Below are 26,320 nucleotides of genomic sequence, written 5' to 3'. Positions count from 1 at the left end.
TAGGATTAGATTCCCCATAACTACATCAACATACAATCATAAAATACATACATCGCCTATGTAATAGTATGATTACTTCAATATAATGTTTAATTTAAAAAAAGGCAATGTAGCTAGGCAGGTATAACGCATGAGCATAATACGGGAAGCCTGTCTCACTGATACATAAGATTTCCTTGGTCTCTGCCCCTGAGACAACAATCTCCTAAGTCTAAAGCTTTAAAAAAGTACTTACTGTTACCTTGTCACTATACTAACATGCAGAACATATGAAATAAGATAGAAAATGTCCACGAGGGCCAGGGATCAAAGGAGCCCATAGATCCCAGGTGCACAGTAGGCTGTACCATCTAGGTTTGCTTGTCACTCAAACAAAAAACACAACAAAAACACTACACACTCTTCTCTAAAATCTTCCATGAGAGCTGAGGGTTCAAGTGAATATTTCTTTCTCTTCTGGAAGACTCCTCATGAAGGTGGTAGCATAAATAATTGTCCACAAAGAATTGTCAGGCATTCATCCCTAATGAAAACTACTAAGCCAAAAGTAACAAAAAATATTTTAATGATATTTCTGTAGGACAAAATAATTAAACTGAGACAGGCAGAGGAAAGTAAGAGAATCCACATAACCACAGCTTACATCACTTTAAATCTCGACAGCCCCAAGTGATGAGAATGAACCCAGCCCAGCAGCCCAGGCTTCTCTGTTCCTCCTCTTGCAGGCACAGTTTGGGTAGAGACATCTCTTGAGCTCTTTCCCACTGACTTGTCATTCACAGGCATTCAAACTGTGATGTTTGAAACTGTCTACCTCCGCAGATCCAGGGACAGTCCCTCCAGTCCAAAGGCTCACTGCAACTGGCCCTCAGCCCCCTTCAAACTGGACTTCTGGTTTCTTCTTTCCTTCTGCCCCTGAATTCGGAAGAGCTTCTTCCTGAGGTCCTTCTGCCGCTTCAGCTTCTCCTCCTCCTCCTTCTGCTTGGCTCTGAAGTGCTCTTTATTGTGCAGGTGCCGCTGCTCCTTGGCCTTCTTCATCTTCTGACTGTGCACCGTACTCAGAGCATCCAGCAGTGCAAGGATCTGACAAGGACAAAAGCCGGTGAGTATCAGAATGCTCTCAGCCACCACACACTCGCATCCTAAGCACTAAGACTAGAGGCAACCCACGATCCAAATGAATATTAACTGCGTGAAAATGCTTCCTGTGCTAGGAAGTCATTGTTGGCATGGAGACACAGGTGTGATCGCATTTTACCTTTACCACCTCTGTTCATCATTCTGTGGACACTGTGTGCAGCTAACCAAGACAGAAGGGTTCCCCAGCCATGTGCCTGTTATCCCCCATGAAAAGCACAGGGCAGAGCAGGACCAGGCAAAGGAAGGGAAATGGACTCTGGCTCTTCCTCTGACTTTAGTTCCAGTGCCCTGAATAACTGAGACTACAGTAGAAACAGGAAGTGTGCTACTGAGAGTGTTCTTTTCCTATCTAAATGCAGCGTGCAGTATGGCATGGGCGACAGTACCTTTCTTTCATGAGGCTCGCGTATGACGGCCGGTCTCCGCCTGTCCTTTGGCACCTTGCCTGCCTTTGCTTGGGTCTTGGGCTTGTTCTTAAATGGCAGGGCCTTCTGCAAGGCTTTTGGAATGTGCAGTGAATTAAAATGTTTCTTTTGCCTCAGGATTGGCTGAAAAGAAAAATAAAGACTGTGACATATTCAAATTATGATCAATGTGCATTTAAAACTTCTGCATAAAATCTTCTCATTGGGTTGACTTTTCCACAAGATCAGTAACACCAGAGTCTGCTGGCCCTGAGAAATCAGGACTCAATCATCTGCCAAATATGAACTGCCTCAGTGGACACCCACAATTCTCAGTAAACAGAGGAACAGAGAGCTTATACTTACAACTCTCCCCCCAAAACCCACTGTGCCCATTTCTATGGTATGGAACTATGGGGTCTCAACAGAACAGATGAATAGATCCCAGTTTCTTTTCATGGAAATTTCAGGCCTTGTCTTTGGGCCACTGAGGTGCTTATTTCCCAGACTAACAAAAATAATCTAGCTTTTTATCTTGACTATCAACCACTCTGGATGTTTTTTTTGTTTGTTTTTTTTGAGATGGAGTCTTGCCTTGTCGCCCAGGCTAGAGAGCAGTGGCGCGATCTTGGCTCACGCAACCTCCACCTCCTGGGTTCAAGCAATTCTCCTGTCTCAGCCTCCCAAGTATCTGGGACTACAGGCGCACACCACCACGCCCAGCTAATTTTTGTATTTTCAGTAGAGATGGGGTTTCACCATGTTGGTCATGCTGGTCTTGAACTCTTGAACTCCTGACCTCAGGTGATCCATCTGCCTTGGCCTCCCAAAGTGCTAGGATTACAGGCATGAGCCACCACAACTGGCCCACTCTGGATTTAAGGACAGTTCTTCCTTCAATCAGCAGCCAAAGAGTCCTGATTCCTGATTCTAATTAAGAAGTTTAACTTGGTATTCTATTTCTGATGGAAGGATGGCTAAAAGAAGGGAGACTCAAACAACAGATGAAGGCAAAATACTATGCACTGAATTTTCAAGGTAATCTTAAATTCTATGTTTAATTGAGATGACCCAAATCCTTTTTTTTTTTTTTTTTTTTTTTTTTTATTGAGACGGAGTCTCGCTCTGTCGCCCAGGCTAGAGTGCAGTGGCACGATCTCGGCTCACTGTAACTTCTGCCCCTGGGTTCACACCATTCTCTTGCCTCAGCCTCCCGAGTAGCTGGGACTACAGGCGCCCGCCACCATGCCTGGCTAATTTTTTGTATTTTTAGTGGAGACGGAGATGACCCAAACTCTTAACCGCCTCATAAATACTGTTAATAAATTGAAAGTTTTGCCCTAGGCTTTTATTAAAGTCAACTATATAGAAAAAGTTTCTCCTATCTTGAAATGTATTATTAAAGACATCATCCCCAATAATATTCCATATTCTCTGTTTAGGAGCCCTGATTGTTTTCGAATTCAAGAATTCGGAGACATCTACTTGTTACAAAAGAGTAGAATGGATAATGGGCACCACATCCTGAAGTGTATTTTAATAAAAATTCATGTAAGACGATTCAAAATTTCATTAACTATTTTATATACAAAGAAATGCCTGGGAGATTTCTGTTTCTAGCAGAGTGGCAGACTGATGCCTTGAACAACCCTCTTATTACAAAACTGAATACTCCATATGAAAACAAATCTTTTCAAATGCATTGTTAAGCTGTGAAGAGAATAACAACAGTTCTAAGAAACCAAAATCTAAATGAAAACACAAGTCCAGGCAGGCACTGAAAACCTAAAATGAAAAAAAACAAAAACCGAAGAGGCCAATTGTCGGCAAGCATGTGGAACAGCAGGAACTCTTTAAACTGCTGCTGGTGGTGGAGGCCAAGCCGCTGTGCTCCCAGAACACGACACAGAAGCCTCCACACTGAAGCAGAGCACAGGTGCCCTGGAATCTCCACCCTACCTAGGGATCCTCCAGCAGAAGTGTGTGTGCCCCTGCATACCTGCAAGTCCCATATCCAGACCTTAGTGTTAAGGGCCGTGGGATAACGGCCAAAAATAGGAAATCATTTTACCCATCAATGGATAAATGGTGACACAGTCATATAATGGAACTCAACAATGACAATAAATCAATGTCTGCCATAGACAAGAACATGGATGTGTTCCGTAATACTCAACTAAAGAAGCCAGGCTAAATAGAATGTGCTGTATTTTATAAAAGTCAAAATCAGGCAGAACAAATCTACGTCAGGAACTGGGAAAGTAGCTATTTTGTGGGTTGGGGAGGCAGTGCCTGGGAGAGGCCACAGGGCGAGGCTACTGCTTGGTCCAGGGCGTGGCAGCTGGTGTGCTACAGTTCATCTAGCTGCACACTTATGATTTGAGCACTCTTCCGTATGTACATTAACATTTCAATAAAAAGCTTATTAAAACATCAAAACTTTCAGAAAAATCCACATTGCTTTAATAGAAATTAGCACATTAATGTTTTAAAAATACATGTATATGGTGGGGAAAAAAATAGTTCAAAAGAGTACCCAGTGAAAAGTTTAAGAGGGAGTGACGCCAGCAAGGGGCCGATCAATAGCCCCTTGCGCTCATCCCCTGACAAAGACAGCCAAAGCAGCAAACAACTATATTTTGATGAGAGTCACTAAAGGAGAGCCCCAGAGTGCATCAAGGAGTAGCAGAAATCCAGTAGAGCACAGAAAACTAGGATGGTCACATAAAGGAGAGAAGGAAACATCTGCCCCCCACCACCCATCCCCCAGAGGGATCAGCCTGAAGCAGAGGGGATGTCTCCCTGCGGGGATAAGGAAGCAAGAGGGGCCCAGCAGCCCCAGCACTCCCCTCAGAGAAGGAACTGACATTGTGCCCCACCCCCATGGACCAGCTGCTGCTGCAACGTGCCCTCCTGGACCTGGAACCACTTCGGGAGCATGTCCCACCCAGGGTGAGCAGCCACCACACCCTTCTTCCATCCTCAGGCTTTGCTGCTCTATATCACCCCCACCTAGTGGCCCACCATCCCTGAGCTGCTGTTACACTGTCTTAGGCCATTTCGTGTGGCTGTAACAGAATACCTGAGAATCGGTAACTTATTTTATAAAAAAGGTTTATTTGGCTCACCCTGCTTGTGTCTGAAAGTCTGAGATCGGGCAGCACATCTGGCGAGGGTCTTGTGCTGCTTCATCTCATGGGGAAAGTGGAAGGGGAAACAGGTGTATGCAAGGGGCTCACATGGCAAGAGAGGAAACATGAGTCTAGGAAGCTGAACTCACTCTGATAACAATCCACTCCTGGTAAATAATCCAGTCCCATGAAAAGGCATTAATCTATTCATAAAGGATGCCCTGTGACCCAAATACCTCCCACTAGGCCCCACCTCCCACACCACCACATTTGGAATCAAATTTCAACATGAGTGCTGGTGGGAACAAACGATGTCCACATCACAGCATACACCCCACCCTGCAGGGCCACGCTGCCGTGCCCCTCCCCTCCCAGCTGCCATTGCACCCTGCCCCTTGGAGCCTGAGCTGACTTGGTGCCCTGCTTTCCAGGGAATCAGTGCCTTGGCCAGTCTCAGCAGTCACACCCCCCACCGCACGAGAGCTGAAGCACTGTCCTGCTTCACAGGGAATCAGTGTCTTGGCTGAGCTGAGCAGCCACACCTGCCAGGGATGAGCCAACATGGCTCCCCCACATCCCAGGAAAATGGCAATTGGTTGAACCTTGCCCTTCAGGACAAACAACTGTAGAACCCTGCTTCCTTGGAACTGGACTAGCCCTGGAGAATCTGAGTTGCCCAGGCACCTGCCTCCCCAGGGAGAGAAGTAGTTGCTGCACTGGTCCCTGCCCCCGAGGGCCCAAGCCACAGTAGTGCTCCATCATTCTGGGGTCCTTGCTGATGCTGCGCCTGGCCTCGCAGAGACTGAGATGCTGCTGTGTCCCACCACTGTAGGGTCCAGAGTCACTATCATGTCACTCCCATGTCCAGAGTCACTCCCATCCCCTGGGAGTTTACTTCTTAAACTCTTTGCAAAAATAGAGCAAGAGGAAATAATTCCAAACACATTTTACCAGGCCAGTATCACCTTAATACCTAAGCCAAACCAAAACACACACACACACACACACATACACATACACACACACAAAACAAACAAAAACTACAGGTCAACTTCTCCAATAAATTAAACACTGATGCAAACATCCTAAAAAAATTTTAGCAAATAGAATTCAACAACACATCAAAAACATCATACATCGTGTTTAAGTGGGATTTATCCCTGGCATGCAAGGCTGGTTTAACATATGTAAATCAATCAATGTGATATATCACATTAACAAAATGAAAGATAAAACGACATGGTCACCTCAATTGATGCAGAAAAAGCATTTAACAAAGTTTAGCAACTTTTCTTGATAAAACCTCTTAACAGTTTATGTATAGAAGGAAAGTTCCTCAACGTAATAAAGACCATTTATGAAAAACCCACAGTCCACATCATAGTGGGGAACAACTAAAAGCTTTTCCACTAAGATTGAGTACAAGATAGGGATGGCCAGCCTCATCACTTTTATTCAATAGAGTACTTGCAAGAGCAATCAGATGAGGAAAAAACGGCAACTAAATTAAAGAAGTAAAATTATCTCTATTTGCAGATGACAAGATCCTTTACGTAAAAAACTCCAAAGACGCCACAAAAAAGTGTGAAAACTACTAAATCAATTCAGTTAAGCTGCAAGGTATAAACTCAACATATAAAAATCAGTTGCATTTCTGTATACAAATAACCTAGCTGACAAAGAAATCAAGAAAATAATCTCATTTACAATAGCATCAAAGAAAAACAAAAACTTAGCAATAAACTTAACCAAGAAGGTGAGAGATGTGTACACCTGAAAACCACAAAACATTGATGAAAGAAATTTAGACATGAACAAATGGAAAGACATCCTATGTTTATGGATCAGAAGAATTAATATTGTTAAAATGTTCACACTACCCAAAGCAAATATACAGATTTAACACAATCCTCATCAAAGTTCTGATGGCATTCTTCACAGAACAGAATAAAACAATCCTGGCCAGGCGCGGTGGCTCACGCCTGTAATTCCAGCACTTTGGGAGACCGCAGCGGGCGGATCACGAGGTCAGGAGTTGGAGACCAGCCCGGCAAACATAGTGAAACCCTGTCTCTACTAAAACCACAAAAATTGGCTGGGCGTAGCGGCACGTGCCTGTAGTCCCAGCTACTTGGGAGGCTGAGGCAGGAGAATTGCTTGAATCCGGGAGGCAGAGGTTTCAGTGAGCCAAGATTATGCCACTGCACTCCAGCTTCGGCGACAGAGTGAGACTTTGCCTCAAAAAAAAAAGAAAATAAAAGAAAAAACAATCCTGAAACTCACATGGAACCACAAAAAACCCCAAACAGCCAAGAGATTACTGTGAAAGAAAAAGTTGGAGGCATCACACCTCTTGATTTAAAATTGTATTACAAAGCTATAGTAATCAAAACAGTATGGTGCTGGCATAAAAACAAAAAAATAGACCAATGGAATAGAACAGAGACCTTTGAAATAAATCCAAACATATACTGTCAACTAATTTTTGACAAGGGCAAACAAGACAACACAATGGTAAAAAAGACAGTCTCTTCAATAATAGTGCTGGGAAAACTGGATTTTCACATGCAAAAGAATAAAATTGGGCCCTGATCATACACCATACACAAAAATCAACTCAAAACAGATACAAGACCCAAGACCCAAATAAGACCTGAAACCATAAAACTCCTAGAAGAAAACATAGGGGGAAAGCCTCTTGACATTGGCCTTAGCAATAATTTTTTGGATATCGCACCACAAGCCAGGCTACAAATGTAAACATAAACAAGAAGGACTGCATCAAACTAAAAAGCTTCTGCACAGCAAAGGAACAACCAACAAAATGAAAAGGGAACCTACAGACTGGAGGAAATATTTGCAAACCACTTATCTGATAAAGTGTTAATATCCAAAAATCAGTAAAGAACTCTTACAACTTAATAGCAGAAAAACAACCCAGTTGAAAAATGGGCCAAATAGGAAATGACCAATAGGAAATGGGGAGATGTATATTAAAATAATACAAAGTAGCAGACATATAGGATGAACAAGTTAGAGATCTAGTGTATATCATGAGGGCTATAGTTAATAAAAATGTATTGTCTTTGGAATTTTTGTTAAATAAGTAGATTTTAGCTGTTCCTGTTACACACAAAAAAATCTAATTATGTGAGATGGTAGCTATGTTAATTTGCTTCACTATAGTAACAGTTTACTATCTATATGTATCCTTTAAGATCATGTGGTCAACCTCAAATATATAAAATAAAATTTATTTTAAAAAAGAAAAGTTTGTCTTCAATCCAGAAAGAACCACTATTACCATTTTTTGGTGTTCCATTCCAAAATATTCCACAAATATACAATTGTTCAATCAAATTTAACACTAGATGTTATACTTGAATATTCAAAGCACGTAAGAAATTATAGAAAAGTGTCTGGGTGACTCCCTGTCTGTAGAGCACAGGCTTCATCTCCACTAACACACACGCGACCAGTACCTTATACAGAGAGTCCTTGTTCGCCTTTAGTCTGACGCCATGGGCGAGCCTGAGTTGGCCCGTTGTCCGCATTCCTGACCAGGTGTCTTTCTCACCCACTGCTTTCAACAAAGATGTTACTGGGTTATAGAAGGCTGGGATGGAAACAGGATACCAAGTTCGCATGAAGACAATATCTGAAAAGAGAGGTGATTTACTTTAACATTTTCAAAAGAAGATTCATATCCATATTGTGAAGAAACAAAGAATAAAACCTTCACTCCAAACTTCTCTACCTGGCTGCAAAGTATTTGAAGGGAAAGCTCGCTACGGAAACTATTCTCATAGATCACAGAACTGTTACTGGGTGTGGCCAGGGGACTGCAGACACAAAGCGAATGGGCACACCGCATAAGACCGGGAGATCTAAGGCTGGAGCTGCTCAACTCTCTAGAGACCTGACTCCAGCCTCTCGTCACACTGGCTAGAAGTCAAGCATGAATGGTAACACCCTGCCCTGAACACTACTCAAGACACTCACCGCTCATCAGCAGCTTATCCTCAAAGCTGGCTCGGAAAGCTCCTTCTGGAGCTCGGAGTGCTTTCTTGATCTGCCCCCTTATCCCACTGACAGTTCGAATCACAGCACCTTCAAATTTGGCCACTTCCAAGGCAGAATTAAACATTCCCTACAGGTATAGCAAGATAAAAACACACACACACAAAATCATATACTTTATGCTTTACTTCTTACTTCAAACATACATCCTTGATTAAAGAACAAAAACAACTCACTGAAGGGTGATAAAATAATCAAAATGTATTTGCCCCTGAAAGTGGAATTACTACCTCAAAAAGAATACAACTCTTTCATTTTCCCCAAAATAATCATGTCAGTTCATGGGCATGCTCATCACTGCTGTCTGTGTGGAAGAGAAGATCGAAGAGGGATTTACTGGACTGAACTGGCCTAGGCAGTCTTTGCTGGCATCTCTCAGACTGGACTGCAGCCCAGATCCTTTTACTCAGGTGCATGCACTTAGAACATGAAAACAGTAAGATAAACGCCGGTGGTATTATTACCTTATATTGCAAGAACATTTTAAGACTTTCTAACTCTGTGTTTTCAACAGAAACATCCCCACTAATGAAATTCTGAATAAATGCTGCTCAAACCAACCTCCCCAAATACTGAAAAACAGTACATCCGTTTCTCTGTACCCTTGCCAAGTTGTCTGCAAATGCTTTGTCGATTTTTCTACTGAATGGTTAGACAAACTTGTGATTTTTTTCCCTTTCTTAACACAAATAAAAAAAGTGTTTCCTACTTTTTTTATTTGTGTTAAGGGAAAAAAATCACAAGTTTGTCTAACCAGTAGAAAAATCGACAAAGCATTTGCAGACAGCTATTTTACATGACAATTATAACTAATAAAAATAATAAGACAAAAAAAAAAAAAAAGTAGGAAACAAAACCCAGTGGATAAAATGACATATTTTCAATATGAGTTCTGTGGCAGTCTCACATGGAAGTTATGAGTAACAGCCTCAATTCCTAAAGAGCTGTTTTACCACTGCTTTTTAGAGCATATTTAAGTAACACAGAATATAAAGGAGCAAACAAAATATGAAGTTTATAAAAGATTTCAAACACTTTTCTAAAAATATGAGGCCCATATTTTAAAGGTATTTCATTCCTTTTCTCAAACAATATGGACATTTATAAATATGAGAATATATAGATATACAGACCTTAATAAATGAAGTGTTCTTGAAAATTTTATATGGAAAACCAGTTAGCTTTAATTTCTTCACAATTTTTATGGATTTATCCAGATCAAGAACAACTCCTGTGGCAGCTATTCGAAAATCAGGCTAACAGGAACCCCAAAATTTGAAAATAGGAATAATATCAGCAAGAGAAAAACTTCAATTCTATGTGACACAATAAATTACCAAAGTCAATTTTACTTACAATTAGCTAAGAAAAACAAGAGAGACCATCTGAACTTGCAACCCAGTGGTTTGACAAAAGCAATCCAAAACTTTAAAGTTGGTAAGTCAAACTAACAAGGGTGACTTGAGGCCGGGCACAGTGGCTCATACCTGTAATCCCAGCACTTTGGGAGGCCAAGGCAGATGGATCACCTGAGGTCAGAAGTTCAAGACCAGTCTGACCAACATGGCAAAATCCCGTCTCTACTAAAAATACAAAAATTAGCTCAGCATGATGGTGCACACCTGTAATCCCAGCTACTCGGGAGGCTGAGGCAGGAGAACCGCTTAGACCCAGGAGGCAGAGGTTGCAGTGAGCCAAGATCGTGCCACTGCACTCCAGCCTGGATGACAGAGTGAGACTCTGTCTCCAAAAAAAAAAAAAAAAAAAAGGCGACTTGAGTACTTTCCTGAGAGTGATTTCAGAGGAATGTAATTTCACTATAATGATTTATTTGCAATGAAATGGAAAAGAAAAATACAGTTGCAATGTTTAGGAAATTAAAATTTGGACCTCCAGGGCAGATTCCACCTGCTCATTATTCTGCTTTCTTCTCTGTTAAATGGGACCAATAAACCCTGCCTTGTCTGATTGGTCAAATGAAAATGGAGTGAACAGACTGCTACCCCAGCACGGCTGCAGGGAGTCTCTGATGGCTCCTCACAACCTCATATAGTGCTTAGCACATGGTGAGCACTGCTTAAGTACTTGCTTAGATAAATAAATGCGAAAGATGCACAAAAATAGGAAATGTACCATTATAATTCTTCCACCTCCCCTCCTCTAATCCCACACCCTACTGAAAAGGATGTAGGAAGATTAAAAGCAAAGGGATATTTACTTTATATTAATAAAAATGAGTAATTTTCAACTTAAAGTCTCATGTACATAATAACCCACACTCAGGATATATTTGTCAAACCAATCTGTAAAAGAAATCATCCAAGATAGTTACCATTATGCCACTGACAGACTGTATTGCCAAGAAACCAGTTCCCTGTGGAGTGATAGGGCCTTAAAGGAAAAGGAAAAAAAGAAATATAGCAAACCACAAATTTTAGATTCTAATTTAACATACTGGATATGGACATTTAGATTTGGATATAGATTTACATATATACTCCAAACCACCTCCCCGCTCCCAGAAAAGAGAAAAACCTTAGGAGTGGAATTTTATGAAAGAAAAGCACAAAGCTATAATAACGCAGCCTGTAAGGTTTAATCTCGGCAATAGGCAAGTTATTGTAAACATATTTTACCCCAAAAGGCTGCTCCGCAATGCATGTGCTGTGGGGTATACTTTAGAAGCCTTTGTCTTCCATTGTGATCTTCGATATAATACAGTGGGATGGTCTGAAACCTCCTCCACCCTACAGAAAATATGATTGGATCTCGGGACTTGAGGATTTTCTTATACCAGCGATGTTTCTTCAGACGCATCTGAGGGTATGAGAGGGTAAGATGATTGATGGAGGGGAAATCCACAGAGCCGAAGGCATCAAATATGCAGCAAAGGGACCCACCTGCACGTAGCCAACATTTCCCTCACTGTTGCCCAAGCCACCCAGGATAATGGGGTAATGGGGGTCAAAGTTCTGCACAAATTCACAGGGAACATTTTCAATCTCAACGCGGACGTACATCCCAGGTCGAAAACCCTCATACTGAACTCTGGCTTCATCATCTTGATCTTCAAATTCTGCGCGATTCAGCTGTACATGACCGGGAAAAAAAAAACCTGTATGCTGTTATCTGTAATAAACATAAGATTAACATGAACAAATAAGCAATTTCTAAGTAAAGGAACTGTGGACAGAATTATGTAGGCTTTATCCTATTAAAAATACTACACATTTGGCTGGGTACAGTGGCTCACGCCTGTAATCCCAGCACTTTGGGAGGCCGAGGCGGGCAGATCACATGAGGTCAGGAGTTTGAAACCAGCCTCGCCAACATGGTGAAACCCCGTCTCTACTAAAAATACCAAAATCAGCTGGGCATGGTGGTGCGTGCCTGTAGTCCCAGCTACTCAGGAGGCAGAGGTGAGAGAATCGCATGAACCCGGGAGACGGAGGTTGCAGTGAGTCGAGATCGTGCCACTGCACTCCAGCTTGGGCAATAGAGCGAGATTCCATCTCAAAAACCAAAAAACCAAAAAAAAAAAAAAAACCTACACATTTTACCTCTACAGTCTGCTCAGAATATGTCCCAACTGTTTTCTTCTCTCCTGCTCCAAGGGACAGCAAATGTAGATAACTGTGGAGCCCTGCGTGCCCAAACACTGGAAATGTCCCCAGTCCACACCTTCTTTCCTTCCTTTCCGAACAATTCTTTCACATTTTTTACGTAATTGTAATTAATTACAATTACATAATATTTAAAATGCAGTTCCTCAATCACACTAGTCACACTGGAAGTGGTTCATATCAACCTGCAGCCAGTGTTACAATATTGGGAAGCACTGACGTGCACCTCGATGATCACAGAAAGTTCTACGGGCAGCTCAGGCACAGATGATTTGTCCATGCCTCTACTCAGGGCCACACATCACTTGCTCACTAGACACCATCCACTCTTCCTGGACTTTATTCCAACAGCTCTTCCCTCTGTTCTCTCTCTTATCTCAAAACCTTTTGATTCCACTTCTTCCACCAACAACTGCTTCATTTCTCTGCTTCTCTCTGCAGCAAAACCTCACAAAAGTTTTCTGCAGTTGCAGCCTCCAGTTCCTCTGCTCCCATTCTCCTACATCCATGAAAATTGGTGCTTGCCAAGATCGCTGAAGGCCTCCACGCTGAAGGACTCCTCCAGTGGTCAACTCTGCCTTCACCGTAGTTAACATGGCAGCGGGATCTGAACAATGCTTCGCCTCCGTGTACAACTGGCCTCCTGCGTGCCTGCATGCTCACACTGCTCAGGACTCACGGCCACAATCGCCCCATCTTGCCCATGCCAGTCTTGCTCCTCCCACTCACTCTGCACTCACTCCCCGACCACCTCACAGCATGAAGTGGCATCTACATGCTGAGGGCTGTACATCTAAGTCCCTGGACAGACCTCTCTCTCCAGACCTGACACTCCGCTTGTCTGCATGATACCCAGCCGAACCAAACATCATCTTCCCAAAACTGCATCTACAGAGGGTTTCCTATCCAACTTACAACAACCCATCCTTCCAGGAACTTCCAGTCGCCATCCTCATTTCCTCTCACACACCCCACATTCAGTCCACCAGGAAATCCTACTGACCCAGCTTCCAAATAAAGTCTATCTGGGTTTGACTCTTTGTCTCATCTCCACTGCCAGCCATCTGGTTTGTGCCACCCGACTGATCTCTTGGCAGAGTGATCCGATTACCTGAATGTCTCTCCTCTGCTCAAAACCTTCCAAGGACTCCCATTTCAGAGTGAAACATTCAGTCTTTTCCAATGGCCCACAAGGCTCTAGGTAATTTTAAATTGTAAATGGTGTGAAGCAAAAACTTCAGAGTTAGCTTAGTCATGCCTTTCAAAGGTCAACACAGACTAGCAACCGCTAAGCTAATGCCTAATCAGGAAATAGTCCTTTGACTAGATGAAGACCTAGGATGAAACTCCGTTTCACAAATCATATACCTAATCTGTTCCAGCTTACACAGGCACTCCTGGCTTCACTAACAAGACGCAACTCAGATGCTCACCATCAACTGTACCCACGTTTCTGTGTCTGTCTCCTTCAGAGTGAGATCACCGCCTCCAGCAACCTGCTCAGCATCCCCAGGCAGGAGGGCCACACCATCTCCCTTTATTTCCACATCTGACCTTATACTCCACATGTCCTTCTGAACTCTGACCAGGATGAGTTTTCAGAGCACTTCCCCTGGGAGCTCTGGTGTGTCCATAAGCCACAGGGGCCACTGATCACCTGCCATTCAAATCAGGGAGCAGCGATGGGAATAGGCTGCCAATGCTTGCACTGAAATGAACACACTGTCTCAGATCACTACATTGTAAAAGTAGAGACCATCTCAAAAGGAGAGACCATGTCTCAGTCATTTCTGTTTCCTAATTCTTGTTACAAAATAGGTATGAATCTTTTTCTGGTGACCTTCTGACTGCAGAAACAATGAGCTCACTGCATGAATAAACACACTCACATGCATCTCTACCCAGGAGTCCAAATGAAAGGCACAGAAGCAGGATAGGAAGCAGGGACCCAAACAAAGTCAGGGATTCCTGTGCTATATGATAGTCTTGACAAGGGGCTAAGAGGAACTGAGGTTTCTCACCTGTGCTTGTTTCTGCATTTCTCCTTTAAGATCATCAAAATATGTGCTTTCTCCTTCATCATATTCTGCATCAAACATCTCCTTCAATTTTCTCTTCTTATCCAAATGCTTTTTCTTGGCACTTTCTTCTTCGTCAGGGTCAATTTCTTCCTTAACTTCTTTCTCTATATCTTCATTCTTAAATTTCCAGAAGAAAAAATTCTGTGTATGTTTATGAAGGTCTTTTCTTTAAACATTAGATTTTTAAAAGTTCTATTTAAACAAAAATCTTCGCAAAAATCTGTTATCATTATCAATAAAACAAAACAAAACACAACACAACCTTTTTCTCTGAATAACATAGTACTGCTACAGGAAATGGTTACATCTGCATTACAATTAGCTGCTATTCCTTAAGCTGGCTGGGAACACAAACTGGAATAAAAATAACAGACGTATCCCTCACCCAGATGCTCCCAGACCCTGTTCTAAAGAAATATTAGGGAGAACAGGGACTTCATTCTTTTAAATGACACTTAAATTTAAAAAAAGGAGAATGATGGCAATGGTTGAATGTAAGTCCAAGAAGCTAAGACTTCTGTGAATGAAAAATCACAGTGGACTTGGCAAATGACTACGGCAAGAAACGGTAGTAACTGTCATCCAAAACTTAACAAGTAAACAAGAAAGCTTCTCTTTGGTCCCCACATCCCCATCCTTTAGGAAGGAATCTATCCATCCAGTCTGCAATCTTCACACATCACAAGTAAGATTTACATTTCTCAATGTAGGCCTCTCTCAGAACACAATGACCAAGAACAGCCAGCTACGACAAAGTCATACCTGAGTATTGGGGCCTGATTTTCCCTTGTGCACGTCCCCCGTTTCCAAGTCTTCAAAGTCACCGTAGAGCTCCTCTGGGAAAAGAACGCCCAAAGGCTGCTCTGTGAGCCAGGCATGCATGTGCTGCTGGCCCCACCCACCACAGGCCCACAGTATGCTCCACGTTCCAAGCCTCATTCTCACTGTTCCTGTCACTACACACACAGGCAAAACTTTGCACTAGGGAATGCTTTGTAAAACAGTTCGTATTTCATCATCTGTTTAGGTAAACTAAATGGACCCAATCCACATTTCCGCACTTCATGTCAAAATCCCAATCTCAATTTTTCCAGTATACATAATGGACACTCTTTTGTTTTTGTTCTTTTTTTTGGAGACGGAGTCTCACTCTGTCACCCAAGCTGGAGTGCAGTGGCACGATCTCAGCTCACTGCAACCTCCGCCTCCTGGGTTCAAGCAATTCTACTGCCTCAGTCTCCCGAGTAGCTGGGATTATAGGCACCCGCCACCAAGCCTGGCTAATTTTTGTATTTTCAGTAAAGATGGGATTTCACCAATTGGCCAGGCTGGTCTCGAACTCCTGACCTCGTGATCTGCCCTCCTCAGCCTCCCAAAGTGCTGGGATTACAGGCATGAGCCACCGCACCTGGCCAATGGACACTCTTTATGAAAGACACAGAGGTCTATGTGTGTCCCCCAAAAGAATAGTTCAAAGAATGAACAGAAAAGCCCCACGCTGATACCAGCACATGTGAAAAGGAGTCTCAATGTAAGTTCAACACAACACAATTGTGTAACACACCTAGGGGAAATTTTAGATTATATAAAACATAGCATTTAGATTAAGAGTAGAGCCCCAAACCCACCAAACCCATGGGAAGAGCTTATTCACTCATTCATTCCTTCATTTGTTTTTGGAGCTCTGGGCTCAATTATAGTTCCCACTCTTAAAAGAAATAGACAAGTAAGGCTGGGTGCAGTGGCTCACGCCTGTAAACCCAGCACTTTGGGGGCCCGGGAGGCAGAGGTTGCAGTGAGCCATAATTGCGTCACTGAACTCCAGCCTGGGTGACAGAGTGAGACCCTGTCTCAAAAAAAGGAAAACAAAAGAAATAGGCAAGTTAAAACTCATTTGGGAGAGCAATGTTTGCAAGGCTATTAAAACATTTTCACATAAGGGCCAAAGAACCAGTAGAAGTTATAATAGATAGGAAGCTCCTATTTGTAATAAAAGCAAAAAAGGACAAAATAGGAATAAACCTAAAAAGAAATGCACCGGAACTTTATTTTTTTAAAAAAGAAGAAAAGCTTTAATATGCTACCAAAGGACAAAAGGAATAGCATCACCACCAACACTATAAGTGCTCGCCACACCAGGCACTGCGTTAAGTACTCTCCTTGACTTAACCACATTCTTCAACCCAAGGAAGTAGGTGTTGTAAATATTATCTACTGAATAATGATATGTCCTCATTTGAAAGACTCGACATCACAAATACACCAATTCTCCCTTTAGCACAGTGACAACCCGAAACCACCATTAAGGATTTCTGGTCTAGAGAAGATAACACATTATACCCTCCTAAGAAATAACAGACAGGAGATGATCAATGGAGAATTCTGAAAGGTGGAAAGAAAAAGGCTGCTGAGGGACTCTAGGACTAGGGAATGCATAGTGGCCAGGTGTCTCCCTGGACCTCATCCAATAGGAAGCTGACCAGGCCCAGAGTTTCCCAACTCCCAACGTAGCAATAGAAGGCAACCCAGGCAAACTCAGCCCCCCAGATCAAAGGAAATCTTCCCCACAACAAGAAAACCAGCTCCACACACCAAGACAACCACCATTCCCCACCCACCTAGCTGCAGCAGGTGGCCCAGCCTGGGGCAGCTCCCCTGTTTCCTCAGCTGGGCAACTGCAGGGACTGGTGGGAGAGTCCCAGTGATACATATAAGCCAAACAGACCAAAATAACACCATGAAGGCTCTGAAATTAAATTGCCATTGGAATCACAGCCCACAAAGTAGACCAGGACCTACAGACTAACACAAATAGGAGGACTGCCTGCAAAAATAAAAAAATTACATAGGCAGATGTTGGAACCATCTGACTCACCACTTATAACAGTCAGTATAAAAATGCTTCAACAAGCAACTACAAATCCTATGGCAACAAACAAAGAACTGAAAACATCAGCAAAGAAACTGAAGAATCAAATGGAAATTACAGAAATATAAAATACAGTAACAAAAATTAAAAAAAAATCTATCTAGATGGGCTCTATTGAGTAAAAGTAGAGACGACAGAGGAGAGAATCAGAGAAGCTGAAACCTGATCAACAGAATTCACCCAGTCTAAACAATAGAGAGAAAATAACCTGAAAACAAATGAACAGAGCTGCACGGACCTGTGGGACGATAACAAAAGACCCCGCATTTATGTTATCTGAGACCCACAGGAGACCAGAACTACGAAAGCATGCAAATAACTAATTCCTGACGCTTCCCACATTTAGTGAAAGGTATAAACTTACAGATTCAAGAAGCTGAGCAAACCTCAAAGTATACCAAAAGAAAGCAACGCTGATTAAACTTTCAAAACTAAAAACAAAGACCAAAAATGGCAGAATGCCTGTAGGGACACACCAACTCAAATGCCATGGAGGCCAGAAGGAAGTGGCACAACATTTTCAAGTGCTTAAAAAAAAACCAACCAAACAAACAAACAAAAAAAACCAACCAAACAAACAAAAAAACTGTTGGCTGCAAATTCTATATCCCATGAAACTACCCTTCAGAAATGAAGAGAGAAATAAAGACATTATCAGAGGAAGAGAATATAGGAATTTGTCTCTGGTAAATTTAGAAATGCTAAAAAGTGGCTACAGAAATATGTTCTGTCATTTCCACAATACAAAAAATTAAAACAAAAAAATCAAAATAAAAAAATGGCTACAGAAAGTTCTTATGCAGAAGGGATGAATATGGGACTACGGGAGGAGGGACAAAGGAAAGACCAGAAATGTGGATACATACACGAGACAATCCGCAGTTCTTAAAATCACATTTGACGACTGAAACAAAAACCATACCACCTAATACTCAAGCCAGTGATTCATACAAGCGGAAAAGGTAAAGAGACATAAATGCAAGGCAGGTTTCCACACTTTGAAGTGGTAAATACTGGCACCAGTAGACTACTATATTACAATACGCATATTGTAACATCCAGGCAAACACTTCAAGACTATACAAACAGATACACGCAACAACATTATACAGAAATAGATCAAGATGGAGGGAAAGAAGAAGGAAACAAAAAAGCAAATAGTAAAAACATCAGACATAAGCAATTATGTAACAAAAAGCACCTTAAATAAATGTAAATGGTCTAAATAAACCAAAAGACAGATGGATGGAGAGCCTATAATAAACACATGGCCCAACGAAATACTGTTCATGAGAAACTTCAAACTCACTTAAGGACTTAAGTAGGCTGAAAGTAAAAGAATGGAGAAAGACATCCTATGTAATCATTAATTTTTTAAGGAAGCAGGAGTGAATATATTAATATCTCATGAAGTAGACTTCAAGCAAAATAATTTACCAGAGCTGGAGAGGGTCTTCGCTGAATTTTAAGATCTAAAATTTCCTATGCTGCCTTGACATCTTTGAGCCTCACAGGGCCCAAAAGGCCTAGCCGTGGGTTTTCCTGTTTCTACCAGACACCCCCTACCCTGCCACCCAGCAGGAAAGGCTCCCCACCTGGCTAGTTCTTTTATCAGCCAGAACAGTTGCAGCTCAGCCTAAGAAGTTTCACTTCACCTGTCTGCCAGCCCATGAATTTATTCAAACAAGCCAACTGCATTCCCCCTTAGGAACCACTGGTCATTGTGCACTCTTGTTACTACCAAGCCTGCCTGCTTCCTCAGCCCCCAGCCCTCACTCCGCTACAGAGTATGGTGCCCATCTGACCCTGCGTGGCATGCAGTGTCCTCCTCTGAGCTGTGGGTATATGTGACTAAAACACTGCTGTCAGTCTCATCCATCCACGCCAGGTGTCGTGTTCAGCCATCTCCTACACTTAAGGGCAGGGACCCCTCCTTCACCAATGGGGTGAAAAGGAAGTGACCATAACAACTGCTTAATGACAAAAGGATTAACCCACCAAGAAGACATCTACTTCAACATCTTCCTCTCAGCAACTGTTAAAACTAGGCAGAGGCCGGGCACAGTGGCTCATGCCTGTAATCCCAGCACTCTGGGAGGCAAAGACAAAGGATAGCTTGAGGCCAAGAGTTCGAGCCTGGGCAACATAGCAAGGCTTCGTCTCTCCAAAAAATTTTAAATTTAGCCAGGTGTGGCGGCACGCACCTATAGTACCAGCTACTCAGGAGGTTAAGCCAGGAGAACTGCTTGAGCCTAGGAGGTCAAGGCTGCAGTGAGTCACGTTCGTGCCACCGCACTCTAGCGTAAGTGACAGAGTGAAACTAGGCAGAAAAGGAGCAAGGATTTACAAAAGATCTGAACAGTCAACCAGCAAAATCTGACATCCGTATAACACCCTACTCTCCAACAGCAAAATACACACATTTTTAAAGCCAATAGAAATCTATCAAGATGAAGTACATTTGGGGCAATAAAAGAAATCACAGCAAATCTAAAATAATTCAAATCGTAAGAATATGTTCTCAGAACATAATGTAATCAAGCTAGAAATCTATAGTAGAAAATCGGGAAACTCTCTAAATACTTGATAATTAAAACAACATATTTATAAATAATGCATGGGCCAAAAAGAAGTCCCAAAGGAAATATGAATGAAAATACAACACATGAACATTTGTGGGGTACAGCTCAGCAGTACTGAGAAGGAAATTTAAACACTAAATGCTCACATTAGAAATGAGAAAAGATAAACCAATAACCTAAGAAATTTCAAAAAGAACAAAATAAACCCCAAACAAACAGAAGAATAGAAACAATAAGGGGCAGAAATTGGCCGGGCGCAGTGGCTCACGCCTGTATTCCCAGCACTTTGGGAGGCCAAGGCAGGTGGATCAACTGAGGTTGGGAGCTTGAGAACAGCCTGACCAACACGGAGAAACCCTGTCTCTACTAAAAATACAAAAAATTAGCTGTGCGTGGAGGTGCGTGCCTGTAATCCCAGCTACTTGGGAAGCTGAGGCAGGAGAATCACTTGAACCCGGAAGTGGAGGTTGCGGGGAGCCAAGAACGTGCCATTGCACTCCAGCCTGGGCAACAAGAGTGAAACTCAGTCTCAAAAAATAATAATAATAATAAATAAAGGGCAGAAATCAATAACACTGAAAACAGAAAAACAGAGAAAATCAATGAAACAAAAAGCTGGTCATTTGAATAGAATCAACAAAATTAATAAATTTTACGACAAAGATAAAAACAGAGAAGACACAAACCAACAACATCACGAATAAAACAGGGGTTATCAAAAAGGGTCCCACAGCCGTTAAAGAGTATTAAGCAAATACTCTAAACATCACCCTCAGACTACCCAAGCTGGTCTCTTCAAGAAGGCACTCAGTGCAACTTCCACTTTCCTAACAGGACTTGAAACACCTTGAAAATCATAAACTACCAAAATTCAGGCAAGATGAAATAGATAATCTGAATCGTCCTATAACCATTAAAGAAATAAAATTTGTAATTAAGAGCTTCTGGAACAAGAAATCTCCAGGCCCAGATGGTTTCACTGGAGAATTACACCAAATATTTAAAGAATTCATCCCAATTCTATGCAAACTCTTCCAGAAAACAGAATAGGGAACACTTTGCAACTCATTTTATGAGGCTAGTATTATCCCAATACCAAAACCAGATGAAGACAGTACCCCCACAAAAAGAAAAAACAAAACAAAACAAAAAAAACCCACAGACCAGTATCTCTCATGAATGCAAAAAGTCCTCAACAAAGTACTATCAAATGGAATCCAAGAACACATAAAAAGATTTGTATAAAAATTTTCATATGGTGATCTTTTCATAGTTCATAAGTGTGATGACTGGGTATTCATGCATGTATGTGGGATATGCCACCCTTGACCCTTGTTACAACATTAGCACGTTAACCATCTGACATGAAAAGAAAAAACAAAACAAAAAAACACACACATTTCCATATGTTGTATTTTCATTTTCATTCATGATCAAGTGAGAGTTATTCCAGGTATGCAAGTCTGCTTCAATATTCAAAAAATGAATCAGGCCAGGTGCAGTGGCTCCTGCCTGTAAACCTAATGCTTAGGAGGCTGAAGTGGGAGGATCCCTTGGAGCCAAGAGTTCCCTTGAAGCCAAGACCAGCCTGGGCAACACAGTAAGACCTGGCTCTACAAAAAAAAAAAAAAAAAAAATTAGCCAGGCATGATAGCACACACTTGTAGTCCTAGCTACATGGCAGGTGGAGGCAGGAGGATCACTGGAGCATAGGAGGTCGATGCTGTGGTGAGCCATGATCGCACCACTGCACTCCAGCCTGGGTGACAGAGGAAGATCGTGTCTCAAAAAATAAAAGGATCAGTGTAATCTATATCAAAAGAGTAAAGAATGAAACCCATATCCAGATGATCATATCAACTGACACCAAAAGGCATTAGACAAAATTCAACATCCAATCATGATAGTAAATAAATAACAGTGACAAGATTGGGAACAACATAGGAAGTCCACTCTCAGCACTCTTACTCCACATTGTACTAAAAGTCCAGTCACTGAATTAAGGCAGAAAATTTTAAAACAGAAAGAAGGCCAGGCATGGTCACTCACGCCTATAAATCCCAGCACTCTGGGAGGCTGAGGCAGGCAGATCACTGGAGTTCAGGAGTTTGAGACCAGCCTAAGCAACATAGTGAGACCCCATCTCTACCCCCAAAAAATTTAATTAAAAAAAAAAAAGAAGGAAAAGCCATACAGGTTGAAAAGAAAGAAATAACACTGTCTCTATGTTTTCTACACAACTGTCTGTGTAGACAATCCCAGGCAATCTACAAAGACAAAACAAAACAAAACCCTCCTACAACTAATAAGTGAGTTTAGTAGGACAAAAGAGAAACAAAAGAAAATCAATCAAAATCAAATACTTAGGTCTAAACTTATCAAAACATATTCCCAACTGGTATGCCGAAAATCATAATACTGAGGAAAGAGATAAAAACTAAAATAAATAAATATACTGTGTTCATCTATTTTAATATTCAAAATAGAAAAAGATTATCCCCCCAAACTGATCTATAGGTTTAATGCAATCCCTATCAAAATCCCAGCTAAGTTGTTGTAGACACAAACAAGTTTATTCTAAAATTTATAGGGAAAGTCACAAGCCTTGGGATAGCTTAACCAATCTTGAAAAACAAGAATAAAGTAAGAGGAGTCACTCTACTCAACATTAACACTCACTATAAAGCTACAGGAACGTAGACAGCAAGGGTGGTACTGGCCAAGGGATTGACATGTGAAGTCAATGGAACACAAGAGAACCCAGAAACAGATTCACAGAAAGATGCTCAACTAATTTTTTACAAAAGTCAAAAGCAATTCAATAAAATAAATGGTGCTAGAAAAATTATACAACTGCAGGCGAATATATAAACCTTGAGCTAAGCCTCATATCTCATAAAATGAAAAAATCAAAATAGATCCTGGGTGTAAAGAGAAAACAAAAAATACTATAAAAAACTGGTAAATTGGATTTCATCAAAAATAAAAACTTTTGGCCCAACACAGTGGCTCACGCCTGTAATCCCAACACTTCGGGAGGCTGAGGCGGGTGGATCACGAGGTGAGGAGATGGAGACCATCCTGGTGAACACTGTGAAACCCTGTCTCTACTAAAAATACAAAAAAATTAGCCGGGTGTGGTGGTGGGCGCCTGTAGTCCCAGCTACTCGGGAGGCTGAGGCAGGAGAATGGTGTGAACCCAGGGGGCGGAGCTTGCAGTGAGTGGAGATCGCGCCACTGCACTCCAGCCTGCGCAAGAGAGCAAGACTCTGTCTCAAAAAAATAATAATAATAATAAAAAATAAAAACTAAAAACGTTTGCTCTGTGAAAGGCCCCATTAAGAAAATGAAAACTACAGACTAGGAGAAAGTATCTGCAAATCACACATCCGACGATGCAGTTAAACATATAATGAACTCACAGTACCCAACCCAACCCAATTTTTAAAAGTGCAAAAAAAAGACATCCCCAGACATTTTTATCTGTATAGAAGATATAAAAATGCAAATAAACACATGAAAAAATGCTCACCATTATTAGCCACTGGGGAAGTATATCTTAAAACCACAATGAAATATCATATGCCTATTAGAATAGCTAGAATAAACAACAGTGAGAACACCACACATTGGCAAGGATGTAAAGAAATTGGATCACTCACATAATTGCTAGTAGAAACAACAAATGGCCCAACTACTCTGGCAGTCTCCTATGAAACTGTGTAATTACCATATGACCCAGCAATTGCATTATTGGGCATTTATTTCCCAGAAAAATGGGAAGTGCATATTTACACAAAAACTTGTATACAAGTGTTCATAGTAGCTCAATTCTAATAGTCAAAAATTGAAAACAGGCCAGGAGTTCAAGACCAGCCTAAGCAACACAGCAAGATCCTGTCTCTACAAAACAAACAAACAAACAAATAAAAAAATATTAGCCAGGCACAGTGGTGCATGCCTGTAGTCCCAGTTCCTTGGGGGTACTGATGTGGGAAGATCACTTGAGCCTAGGAGGTCGAGGCTGCAGTGAGCCAATATCACACCACTGCACCCCAGACTGGGCATCAGAGCAAGACCCTGTCTGAAAACAAAACAAAACAAAACAAACTGAAAACAACCCAGCTCGATCTTGGATGAATGGTTAAACAAACCGGTACATCCATACAATCGAGCACTACTCAGCAATAAAAAGGAATGACCTATGGTACATGCACCAACTTGAATGGATCTCCAGGAAATTATGCTGAGGAAAAAAAGCCCCTCACAAAAGGTTATAGACTGTATGATTCTGTTTATTTAACATTCTTAAAGATGACAAAATTGTAGAAACAGAAAACACATTATGGTTCACAAGGGAAGGAACTGGGGGCTGGGGAACAGCAGGGGCGTGGGTATGTTTATAAAACAGCAATACAAGCAATCCTTGTGACGGAACTGCTCCATATCTTAACTGTTGGTAGACACACAAACCTACACATGTGATAAAAGAGCACAGAAGTATAGACACATACACGTAAAACACACACACACACACATAAATGAAACTGGAGAAATCTACATAGGATCAGCAGATTGTATCAATGTTGGCATCCAGGCTGTGACCTTGTATTACAGTACACATAGTATACATAGTACATATATACACAGATACTGCTATAGTACAAGATACAGGAGATCTCTCTGTATTCGTTCTTTTTTTTTTCTCTGTATTTGTTCTTACATGTGCATGTCAATCTACAATTACCTCAAACTTAAAAGTTTAATTAGGAAAAAACACACCACAAACTTTTCTTTTGGAAAAAGAAAAGGTGATTTTTTTTTTTTTTTTTTTTTTTTCCTGAGATGGAGTCTCGCGCTGTCGCCCAGGCTGGAGTACAGTGGCGTGATCTCAGCTTACTGCAACCTCTGCCTTCCGGGTTCAAGCAATTCTCCTGTCTCAGCCTCCTGAGTAGCTAGGATTACGGGCGTGTGCCACCACGCTCGGCTAATTTTTTTATTTTTAGTAGAGACGGGGTTTCACCATGTTGGCCAGGCTGGTCTCAAACTCCTGACCTCGTGATCCGCCCGCCTCAGCCTCCCAAAGTGCTAGGATTATAGGCGTGAGCCACTGCACCTGGCCAGAAAAGGTGATTCTTAAGTTCACTTGGAAAATAAGCAAAATCAGGACAAAGCAAGGATGTTTACTTTGACTTCTAATCCACACTGTCCTGGAAGTTTAAACCAGGGCAGTAAGGCAAGAAAAATTAAGTCATCCAGATAGGAAAGAAAGAAAGTAAAACCACCGGGATCTATCTCAGCCTTTCTGTAGATAAAGAGTTTCCTGCTTGGCTCCCAGAACCATCCTGCACAGAAACTGGGGGAACCATATGAAATTGGACCAAGGTGAAAGGTCAAAGCAGAATTGGAAGCCCAGGCTTTATTGTGCAGAACAGGAGAAAAAGCAGCATAAAAGAAACAGAATCCTTGGGATAGTAAGAAGTATTTACTTAGAAAACCATGAATACTGTTTAGTCAAAGTTTACCCCTCCCCTCCAAACACACACTTGAGGTCAGGAGTTTGCGGCTAGCCTGGCCAACCTGGTGAAACCCCATCTCTACTAAAAATAAAAAAACTAGCCGGGCGTGATAGTGGCTGCCTGTAATCTCAGCTACTTGCGAGGCTGGGGCATGAGAATTGCTTGAACCTGGAAGGCAGAGGCTGCGGTGAGCTGAGATCAAACCACTGCACTCCAGCCTGGGTGACAGAGCAAGACTCTGTCTCAAAAAAAGAACTAACAAGTAATTTAGCAAGATTGCAGGATACAAGATCAATAAAAAAAAAAAAATCAACTGCATTTCTTGTATATTAGCCATACATAAATACGACTTGATATGAAAATAAATTGTTGAGAGTTGTATAAGACCTGTATCCTGAAAACCTTGCTGAGAGAAATTAAAGAAAAAGATAAATGGAGAGTTACTATGTTCATAGATCAGAAAACTCAATGTGGTTAAGATGGCAATTTTCCCAAATTGTTTACAAGCTCCATGAAATCCCAATCAAAATTGCAGTGGGCTTTTTCATAGCAATTGACATGCTCATCTTAAAATTTACATGAAAATGCAAAGAACCTAGATTAACAAAAACAACTTTGAAAAGAAGAATAAAGTTTGAAAAACTACCTAAACTTAAAAACTACTTAATTCCAAGACTAATTATAAAGCTGTAAGTAACAGAGACAGTGTTGGTATTGGTACAAAAATTAACAAATGTATCAATGGAACAAAACAGAGAGCCCAGAAATATTCACCCATATATGGCCAACCAATACAGGGCAATTCAATGGGGAAAAAAATAGATTTTCAGC

The 26,320-nt window shown here is 41.5% G+C and overlaps 1 protein-coding gene and 1 non-coding gene across 5 annotated transcripts in view; one reads left to right on the top strand and one right to left on the bottom strand.

Moving 5' to 3' along the window:
- Positions 1-548: 548 nt before the first annotated feature.
- BMS1 (BMS1 ribosome biogenesis factor) overlaps positions 549-26,320 on the bottom strand; it is a 48,231-nt gene continuing 22,459 nt past the window's right edge. For all 4 annotated transcript variants that reach the window (XM_054435518.2, XM_054435522.2, XM_054435520.2 and 1 more), the window contains 10 exons: positions 15,222-15,295; positions 14,400-14,576; positions 11,656-11,844; positions 11,392-11,572; positions 11,088-11,146; positions 9,889-10,011; positions 8,678-8,825; positions 8,158-8,333; positions 1,527-1,688; positions 549-1,083 (listed from right to left, as the gene is read on the bottom strand). In XM_054435518.2, coding sequence (XP_054291493.1) covers positions 853-1,083; positions 1,527-1,688; positions 8,158-8,333; positions 8,678-8,825; positions 9,889-10,011; positions 11,088-11,146; positions 11,392-11,572; positions 11,656-11,844; positions 14,400-14,576; positions 15,222-15,295 — 1,520 coding nt within the window. In that variant the 3' untranslated portion in view covers positions 549-852. The remainder of the gene's footprint in view (positions 1,084-1,526; positions 1,689-8,157; positions 8,334-8,677; positions 8,826-9,888; positions 10,012-11,087; positions 11,147-11,391; positions 11,573-11,655; positions 11,845-14,399; positions 14,577-15,221; positions 15,296-26,320) is intronic.
- LOC129007020 (small nucleolar RNA U13) lies at positions 21,232-21,335 on the top strand. Its single transcript, XR_008492200.1, has one exon. It is a non-coding gene; the product is annotated as a small nucleolar RNA U13 (small nucleolar RNA).

The sequence above is a fragment of the Pongo pygmaeus genome, chromosome 8, assembly GCF_028885625.2.
Source record: "Pongo pygmaeus isolate AG05252 chromosome 8, NHGRI_mPonPyg2-v2.0_pri, whole genome shotgun sequence".
In the NCBI taxonomy this organism is placed as follows: domain Eukaryota; kingdom Metazoa; phylum Chordata; class Mammalia; order Primates; family Hominidae; genus Pongo; species Pongo pygmaeus.
This window is presented reverse-complemented; position numbering and strand designations above follow the sequence as displayed.